We start from the raw sequence: 10,162 nt of genomic DNA, 5'->3' as shown, positions 1-10,162 counted from the left end.
TGCCTTGCCCACTGGCAGTGCTGGACACATGGGCCATTACAGTACTCCATGTGCATTGAATTAGAGAACATTGAAAAAGCCCACTTTATTTATTTATTTTTTTTGTTATTTAATACACTAATCTTGGCCCGGCCCCCAGAAAGAATCCGCTATCACAAAGAACATGCTAATAGCTGAGCGAACTATGTACTTTTAGAACTTAAAACGGGTATCTTGGCTTAGCCGCCCCCCCTTGCAAAAAAAGAGTGTTAAACACCCCAAACCTGTGGGCTTTATTTAATGAATAAAACTACACGCAAAGACGTTTTTGTTACAGTGGTTAGAAGTCGGAGGGGTACACTCTAGACTATTTACTGTTACCTAACACATTCCCTAGACGTCTGAAAAGCATTCCTGAGATTCCGGTAAAACTGTGGCCAACACAAAGGGGGAGGTTCTCTCCATCCCATATCTTGCTTCAAATGTAGTTTGATTGAGTCACGGTGTCAAAGTTTTACATGAATGTTTGGGAATGTCTCCCTATTAAAGGTATCAATCTCTATTAAGGCCACGTAAAAATCATTAATGACCATCCCCGCCTGACCCTCCAAATCATTCTGACCTTTTTTTTTAGTTTTCATTAAAAGGGGGGGGGATATAAAAAAGCGCCGAAAAATTACACGAGAAACGATTCGAAGTTTACCTTTCGGTCTGAGAATTCGCGCAAGACGAGCTAATTCTCGATCGGAGGCTGTTCCATCTATTCCACACGCGCTAGGAAAGGGCAAAGCTCCCATTCATTTAACTTAAGGAATGGGTGATAACCGGAATTGGAACAGCACCACTGGCAAATCAGACACGGCCGCGTCCGCATTGCTGGCTGCACAAGCATAAAGGGAAACTGAGAAGGGCTCGACTGTACTGGTAGGCCTATCCTGTATAAACATGCCAGCATTTAAACACAGTTCTTAAAAAACCCACAAAACTCTCCCCCACCCTCCCTTTTTGGACAGAAAGGATGATGGACAATTTTTTTCGCATGGCCTAAATGTTTTAGATGCCTAGACGGTGTTATGCATGTAGAATCATTGTAGCAATTAAGTCTTCTCTTATATTTTTGAGTGAGGTATCCATTGCAGAATGGTTTAGAGATACACCATAAGCCCCACCTGCATTGCCAGGGTGTATAACCAGAATGCGGATGCCGATCTTAAACGTAATTAGAAATGTACGCTAGAGAAGAGAGATAAGCATTCAATAATTAAAATACTGCTGCACATTCTGTAAATTCGGTGAAATTGCTTTTAAAAATTTCTTTCACGTCTCGTCTTTATGCCGAAACAACGACTCCCTAGCCTGTACGTAGCACCCAACCAAAACGCTATTATAATAATTTATCCACGAAAGGACTGCTTAATCAACAGAAATTGCAATCTTTTCAACCTTGTTCCCTGGTCGACAATTAGTGTATGATCGTTGTAGCGCCCAGTCCCCATGATGATACAAAAAACATTTGTTTTGGTGCTTTGCACCACTATCAGGTTCCCACTGCAGCTGCGGATTTTGGACTGAGATGTATTCCATAGGGGCCTACAACAGGTTGTATTAAGATTGTCATAACAATCAAACTTCATTGCCCCCCGGAACGACTTTAGCATGCCCATATCCTGTCTCACACGTAGATTATGAGCCAGCAACACTACTTAAAGTTGTATTTTGCCGCTTTGCAGAAGAAAGGGCTGCAGGCCTGTAAAAAGGCCACTGCATGGCGGCGGAAGGGGTGAGGGGAGGGGGCGGCAGTGGCCCCCTTCACTTTTTCGACTGGGGGGCCTGGCCCCACTTTTGGCAGGTCCTGTAATTGGTTGGGGTTCAATGCATCGAGCTATTAATGGCTGATGCCAGATAGTCCAACTGCCCCCCCCCCCACTTTGAAAATCGTTTCGCCGTCGGTGAAAAAGGACCAAACTGCCCGCGCTGACCAAATCACGACCTGCATGCGCTCTCAGATTCTCTGCTTTAGCGGCATTTTGGTCCGTGAATTGAAGGTGGTAACGAAATGAAACTGCCGTATCCAGGGGCATGTTTTGGCGACCCGAACCACGAACATGTTTCAGCTTTGGTCATGATCATTGGTTAAGTGTTTTCGCGATTTGGTTATGCCTCTGTGATGTCGTTGTTCCGACCGAACGCGAACCGAAGGTTGGAGTTGGTTCAACGCCAGTTCAAAATGGCGGAAAATAAACAGACAGTTTTTGTCTTTCCTCTGACGAGTGAATTATACATTTCAAAATTTGTTGTTGCATTCAGAGAATCAAAGAGACACTTTCTTCTAGAACGTACGTGAAAAGAGAGCAGCACTTGACGGTGAGAAACATGGCGAACAATGACTGTACTTCCTTGTGCTTGCCTCTGTCGGATGACGTGACCGTTTTTGCTTCTTCGTTAAGTTGTGAGCCACCCTCAACGTGTTCCTGGTTACTGCTTTCACGTCACAAACATGTTTTTAGTTAGGGGTCGCCAAAACACGCCCCTAGTTAAGAGTTTCAACACTCCCGAAAAACGCGGCTCTTTTCAACCGATGAGGGGGTGCTTCTGCTCGAGGCTGATATATATATAGCTCCGCCCTAGACGCCATCAACTGCATTCCCTGTTTGCTGCGATATTCGGTAGCTGGTTCGAAGCTTTTCCTAAATCGAAAACTGACAAAGACACGTGAAAAACTATTACCTGCGTGTTTCATGGCACCCATAGGCTTTTAAAATTGGCGTACAAGGCCCTACCCCTGACACAGTCCTGACTACACAGCCACTCAGAGGCATCTTGTCTAAATCTTCCAGAGGTCTGGATTGGCGCGCTACCCTGGGTTTAGCGGCACAATTCAGACTTGGTGTGTGTCGGTGTATGTGTGTCATCCGACAAAATACTGACTTTAAAGTGTTTGCCTTCTTTTTCCCCCAACACAAACTCTGGGTATTATGCACATGACCTTTCCGTCTGCTTAAAGTCTCTTTGTTAGGCATTTTAGAAATAACTATTCACAGTTGTAATTAAAAATGTTTTTAAATATAGTTCTCACTTGTTTTAAATTTTGAATTCTTTTATGGAAGCGGCTTTTTAAAACCACAGTAGATTTTTCACACGATAAAAGATGGATTCCACCCCCCCCATCCACACACACACAAAGAAAAAAATGGCAGGTGAGGAATCAAGGAAGCAAGCCGGTACGAGAAACTAGTTTATTTACTACTCGGCCTACTTGTGTCACAGAATTAAACAATGCGGCAAGAATTATTTCAGACAAGCAAGATATCACCCTGAATTCACTACCAGCCGGTTGCGAAATGGGGGGGGGGCATGCCCCCCATTAGAAATCAGTGAATAATCTCTCAGCTCTGCAGCTGCAGCTTATTTTCTTGCGGTGCCCCCTTGATAACAATGTGTGTAACCCCTAGTTGCTTCACATTTACAGCTCTAGTCCACCACAGCTACGTGTCAGCGGAGGATCAAAATATGCCTGTTCCTCGCTCAATGGTCACAGCCATTGGGTGTCTTTCGGACCATAGAGGAAGGACACAGTTTGGACACTGACCAAGTTTGGAGACCACGCGTTTTCTCGCACAAAAGCATGTGACAGCACAGAAGCTGCGACTCATTCCTCGTCTAGCCAGAAACCCTGTCGGCGGCTACTCAAGTGAGCGTGGAGTATGATGCAACCGACACGCACTTTAAGAGTAATTGGCACTGATGTCATAAGGCCTGGGACATGGCTTGCTGGGGGCAGGGGGACACTACCCCCCTAGATTAAAAAAAAGGAAGAAAAAGAAAATGGGGTAAAAAGAATGCCAAAAAACTACAGGCAAACAAAAAAGCCGTGTGAAAAACCGCCAAGTTACATGAAAATACCTATCTCTGCCTTCGCGTTCCCCTCCCCCAAATAAATCACGGTGAATTGGGTCAACACATAGTGGAAAACACTCCTTGTTATGAAGCGACTAGATTGCTGTTTTTTATAACTCGACTCATGATATTAAAAACATCACTGACTGATAACCTTAAAAGCCATACATGTGGAAAGGTGCTTAATTACAGGTACATTCAATCCTTTGTCATTTGTGCATGATGTTCCTTTGAGGCAACAAAAGTGCTCAAAATCTACAGACAGTGCCTTCGAACACCTGTTGGCAACGCAGCCGTTTCACAATAGTGTGCCACCAAGAGTTTGCCACGCGTTGGCCAATCAAAATGCGCGAAAGTTGTCGACCCAATGCGCGTTTAGAAAGGGTCGACAAATTTCGAGCGTTGTGATTGGCCAACGCGTTACAACCTCTTGGAGGCGCCCTATTGTGAAACGGCCGTATTTATACCCAGCAAGAAATGAGACTGAGGGGTACCCCCCAACATGTCCAATCCCTATACACATTCCAGACTATTGTTACTTAACACATCCCCCAAGATGTCTGAAAGGAATTCCCCAGATTCCTGCGAGACAATGACCAACACAAAGCAGGGGGGGGGTTCTCTCCGTCTCATACCTTGTTGCATATGGCCGTATTCAGCGCAGCGAATTGCACCTGAATTCAGTGACTGGGACACGTTCAGTCACCTGCAGCCACCAGGTGTAAGGCGCCGAACCGACGGCTTCTAGTAACCGCACGCGCTGTCATGTCATGCTTCTAATGGCAATGGTCCAAAAATGCATCCTCACGCACATCGCAGGAAATGACTTTATTTCACTATTTTCTTCGCAATGACAGCTTGACAGAGAACAAATTCACATGGAGTTCTGTCCAGTAACTGTCATGAAACCAAGTGTGCTGTCCAACAATAAATTCGTCAGTTACTTTTTGATAACTACCAGTGGTGGTCTGTACCTTTAAAGCAGATTTCGCTGCATGTGATGAGAGCCTATCCATGGAAGTTTTTTCGGCTCCAAAATCACCACCCCCAATTTTGAATTCTTTTTTGGTAATAATAAATGTTTGACTTACATTTTTCTTTGTACTACGTTTTACTTACAAAGATGTAAATTCCAGACTCATATTCCTTCCTTTTTGAGGTTAAGATTACTTTTACAAAATCAGTATGACGTAGAATATAAGATTATTTGCTATGAAAAATCAAACCCTTAATCTTCATTACAAAAAAAATGGAAATTTCAATTCTAATTCTGCAGACCCTATGCGATCATTTCAAATGTACATGTACATGTAAAATGATCATTTTTCTACATCTCTTCATATACCCAGCAAGAAATGAGACCGAGGGGTACCCTCCCAACATGTCCAATCCCTATACACATTCCAGACTATTGTTACTTAACACATCCCCCAAGATGTCTGAAAGGAATTCCCCAGATCCCTGCGAGACAATGACCAACACAAAGCAGGGGGGGGTTCTCTTCGTCTCATACCTTCCTGCATATGTGTCTTCACGTCCCCCTCGTCTATGATACTCTCCAATCATCTCCTGGTTTCCAATTTCCTTAATTTTGCATGATTTGTGCTTTTACTTTCTAATGTATGTTTAGTTTGTGGTTTTTCTGATCAAGAAAACATAGCTAGAAAAAAAAATGGAACTTTTTTTGAGGTGAAACTTGCGTGACAGGAACACTGCTAGAGCACAGGGGCATCAAGAAGTTAATATAGTTTCCAGGCCCGGTGGGTGTGATTGCATAAACAACGCACCTGGGATCTATGTGGCTCAACTGACCTATACCTGTACTTTGAGTAAGAGATTACCACCACAAGACCAGTCACGAGACTGATTAAAAAAAAAAACCCAGCCCGGAATGTAAAAGACAGGCTTTTTGAGGCAGTTGACTTGAATAGCTTGTGACTTGTGAACTTTCGTCTGGTCTGTCTCTTCTGTACGGTGCAGTTCAAAAGATGCTACAGGCAACTGAGACATGCCTGCTGCCATGTTTAGATGCATGAATCTGTAGATTTTTGAAACAGACACTTTGACGACTTCAAATTTTTCACACTGGTAGTTTCCTTCCTCCACATCTTCCGACTAAACAGAGGAAAGTCTCTTTAGGAATTGCTTCTTGGAGATTATCGGCAGTCATTGTGTGCTAACGGATCGCTTCATCTACGCTGCACCAAGCTAAGCCGCTGAGCCAATTTTGAAGACAAAACAACTCTTTGCTGTCTAAAATAAAAGCAAAAAACAAGGACTAGGAATCCAGAAAGCTGTTACTGTTAAACTGTGGTGACAATATCTCCAGTGTCAACCTCAGCAGAGGAATCGCTGGGTGGACGGATGGCAATCACATCCATGCTCTGGAAGACAAAAAAAGACATAAAAATGGCTAAAGACTCTCAAATGAATACAGAGCTTTTTATGTGATGTGAAATGACCGGCAAAGGCATTTCAGAATGCCGACCAAGTCCTTGGAGGCACATGCATTTTCAAATCTGTGTATTTCTATCGGCAATTTTAACTACATGTATGTCAGAGTGTTGAGACAGTTTGAAGGCGAATATATTTGTTCACAAATCTGTGTAAATTAAATGCTGTCCGTCAAAAATCACACAACTGAAAATCCTCTGTACCAGTGATGTATTGAAGATTCCGTTCCAAGCGTTTTTCCCTAATAAGGCCTGTGAGAGGATTTTTATTCGGCAATGTATATTATGGGACTTTCCATTCCTCCAAAAAAAATGAAACTTATTTGACATCCCTTTTGGGTAATTATCTTGTTGGAAATTGCACTTTTATACATAGAGAATTGCCATAGTTTGCCTAACAAATCAGTCACCGCTGCTGTGATGTCATTTCAGGAAGCAGCCGTCCATTGTACAGGTTTTCTGTTCAAATTGTGAACCCCTGGTTTGCTTTTATGTTGAAAATGATTTGGAGAAGACTTTGCTCGGTGGCCGAATGTCATCAACCAAATTATGAACAGAACAGAAATTTGTACATATTTTTGTGCAAGAGTTCAATTCAGTTCACTTGTTCCGCTTATGCAGGAATATTTGGCCGAGTCCGGGCAGCTTGTTCTCGTATGTTCACGAACAGCTTGATTTGTTGTTCGTGGGTCGGCCGCTCGAACGCCGGCAACAAACAACCGGTTATTACAAGCAACATGCAACATGGCGGCGTCCATGTACGTTATTCGAGAGTTAAGGTTTGGATGGGCTGAGTTTTTTTCTTTATAAACAGGAACATTCATTTCTGTGTTTCGGAAAATAATTAATGTTAATTTTGCAAAACTTCCCATTGTCTACATGGTCTATGGCTTTGGAAGCCATCTCTCTACTTTTTCCAGCTGTTCAAAAATCAAAATCTCACGAGTTTTTCCGTGTGTTCCTGTAAAACCCTGACGAGGAGGTGGTGTTCTGTTCCGAGAACAGTGTTCTTGAGTCGTGTTCCCGCCGTTCGAGCGCGAGAACAAGAAACCCGTGTCAAGAACAGGCCGCCCGAACTCGACCTGTATGTTCGGTACAGCGGTCACGTCGTTCGGTATATAGCAAAATTAACTGCCGAACGTTTCGTTGCCGTGTTGAATACCGCCCTCTCTTGTCTAACCGAAGTGCACCCTCTTGTGATACCTTGTTTTGCTGTTTTCGTGACGTTTTACCGTTGCATTCAAGTTCAAGGTTTCTAGAAATGCATCTATTAATTATTTTTGTTTTTGATTTAAACTTGAGTTACAAAACTGATACTTAGTTTATCCTTAATGTCGTGAAACTACCGCTCAGGATCGATCTCTGATGCATGCTGTGGCAAAAATCTCGGTTGATTTGCAACTGCACAATGTTTGGTAGGTTTTGTGCACAAAATATTGGGAGCCAAGGACAATGTTCAGTCCAGCCTAATGTTCGGTATAGCGACATTCCACTCTCCTACAAAACATACAGATGACTGAACACACATTATCGTACATGGCGAATGCCATCAGCATTAGATTTCCTTGGCAGAAGATCTATTTTTTATGATAAGCCAAGTGCGAGTTCCCAGGAACGGCTAATCAATCGTACAATAGTTTACCCATCCCCACGATACATTCTAAAACTAAAGAATTATGAAAAAATACTGTCACAAAAGCTTATTTGATGCTCCAAATCTACTAAAGAAAGGTTCATCTGCTCTCTGTCCTTTGTGCGTGTCACCATCTTCGATCTTGCAAACCCAGCTCCGTTAAAACGTGATCAAAAGCAACTACTGATGTGTTGGATCACTGATCGCAATCTTTATCTTGGCGAAATAAACCAGCCCAATGACAGTGAATGGAAAATTTGCTTCCGTGCAAAAACAATGCCAGAGCTTTGCTTACCGTCTCCTCGGCTCTACCCTTCTTCCCCTTAAACTTCCTCTGCAGCTGGCTGCTGCCCACGCCAATCAGGGGTGAGTCCGGCCCCGAGCTGGCTCCAGCCAGGAAGCGGTGACCCTTGACCCCCATCATCTCCTCATTGTGCAGGTCCGGGGAGGCCTCGCCGGCGCTGGAGGGCAAGTGGTGCCGGGCTTCCTTGGGGCTGGCCGGGGCATTGGCTGTGGGGGGTTGGATGGGGGGCTGTGTCCTCCGCCTCCCGCTGCCGGCTGAGATGAAAGAAGAGATGAGGGGTGGGGGTTAAGAGATGGGAGGGGGGGTGTCAATCCTAAAAGCTGTGTCATGCTGAAACAGGTAACTGCATGTACATTTGGTCAAAAGCTTATGGTAACGGTAATCCTTATAGGCCATGTCTGTTGTGGTCTCTGAAAATCTGAAAAAATTCAACTGAATGGCATACAAGTTTAGCATTTTATGGCTCATAACTTTCAGATTTAAGGAAGTCATTCGTTTACTAAAGATTTACTGAAAATATGGACAAGTTTGTTAGCCTTCATATAAATTTTTATCTTTAAAAGAAAAAGAATTTCGGCTTTCAAATAGGCTTGGGCTGAAAATTTAGGATTGCTTAGTTAACAGAAGCTGCATTTTTTCCTGTTTTGGCTTCAGATTTCATAAGGCAACTTGAAACTAAGACGCTTCTTTCCTTGCACCCATGAAAAATATAAATTTGGATATTTGATAATTGACTGAATATGTGAATATTCAGCACAGACCTAGCAGGCATAAACAGTGACTTTTGCAGTGCGTTAACTCAATTCCGTACTGTCGTGTTTTAGAGTCTGCAAATCTATTAGTATGTATCCTTTGTCTCTCCCCAAATGAATTCTTGGAATCTTGATCCAAAGTGGCAAACGAAACAATCACAAGGAGTAATGGGTTACCCAGTGCCTTGATAGGTACGTAGCGTCTGTACACGCTGTACTTGGTGGAACGGGGAATGCTGGGTGACACGGTTAAGCCAAGCGTGGCACGACGTTCAGCCAAGATCTCAACTACCTCACTGTTCAGCACGCAGAAGAAGACAAAGAAGAATGCGCCCTGAAATAAACCATCACCCCAAAAAATGTTGATTTCAGAAATACTATAAGAATCTTTATAGCCAAAGAGAAGGGTACCCTCTGCTAGGCATGGCAGACACAGTACGCAAACTATTAAGAAGCATGGTCAAAGGCCACTTTTATTCCACGACGGCTATCTCTTAATACTCCAGACATATACGAAAGCGAGGCCAATCAGACGCCATGAAATGTCTGAAATGACATGAAATGTGTTGAACTTTTGCTTGAGTTCACTCTACAGGTTTGTAAGTTTCCACATTTTGAGCAGCGTTAACTTTTCATATCGAGATATAACTAAGTAATTCGAGGGGTGAAGGATACAGAAAAATCAATATTCAAACGCACCCAGCATGAACAAAATATAGAGTACACAAGAAACGGTCTCTAAGGGTCCTGACACAAGACCCCACCAAGACCAAGATTTTGAGTCTCCCAGTGAGACGCTTGTGAAGCACATGAGAACATTTGGGCCCTCCACGATGGCACTTTAGTGGCATCTATCTCTTTGTTTCGACGCACCATTCGGTCAATACACGGAGATCATTGATAGTCACCTGGAAAATGTTGAACATGGCAAAGAGAATCTGGGGGATGACGCTGAACATCAGGATGGACGTGATGGCAAAGGCCCAGGTGACCAACATTAACACACTCTGAATCCAACAGCCTTTGCAGTGGTTCCTGGAGAAGGGAGTCGATCAAAGGATACCAACGCGTGGCAATATCACCTCACCAACAGAAATAGCGCGGGGCAAGTTCTACTGACGGCTATGGTTAACTAAAAATTTGA

General features: G+C 43.5%; 1 protein-coding gene across 1 annotated transcript in view; it reads right to left on the bottom strand.

Annotated features, from left to right (window-relative positions):
• Positions 1–3,184: 3,184 nt before the first annotated feature.
• LOC110973365 (adhesion G protein-coupled receptor L3-like) overlaps positions 3,185–10,162 on the bottom strand; it is a 35,540-nt gene continuing 28,562 nt past the window's right edge. Inside the window, exons 22-25 of the mRNA XM_022224135.2 lie at positions 9,927–10,053; positions 9,196–9,352; positions 8,258–8,520; positions 3,185–6,260 (exon numbers count right to left, since the gene is read on the bottom strand). Of these exons, the coding sequence (XP_022079827.2) occupies positions 6,180–6,260; positions 8,258–8,520; positions 9,196–9,352; positions 9,927–10,053 (628 nt within the window). The 3' untranslated portion in view covers positions 3,185–6,179. The remainder of the gene's footprint in view (positions 6,261–8,257; positions 8,521–9,195; positions 9,353–9,926; positions 10,054–10,162) is intronic.

Source organism: Acanthaster planci, linkage group LG19 (genome assembly GCF_054643075.1).
Source record: "Acanthaster planci isolate LZ-2023a linkage group LG19, COTS_SCS, whole genome shotgun sequence".
NCBI classification, from domain to species: Eukaryota; Metazoa; Echinodermata; class Asteroidea; order Valvatida; family Acanthasteridae; genus Acanthaster; species Acanthaster planci.
Note: the sequence above shows the minus strand (reverse complement) of the source record. Positions and strands in the feature narration are given on the sequence as shown.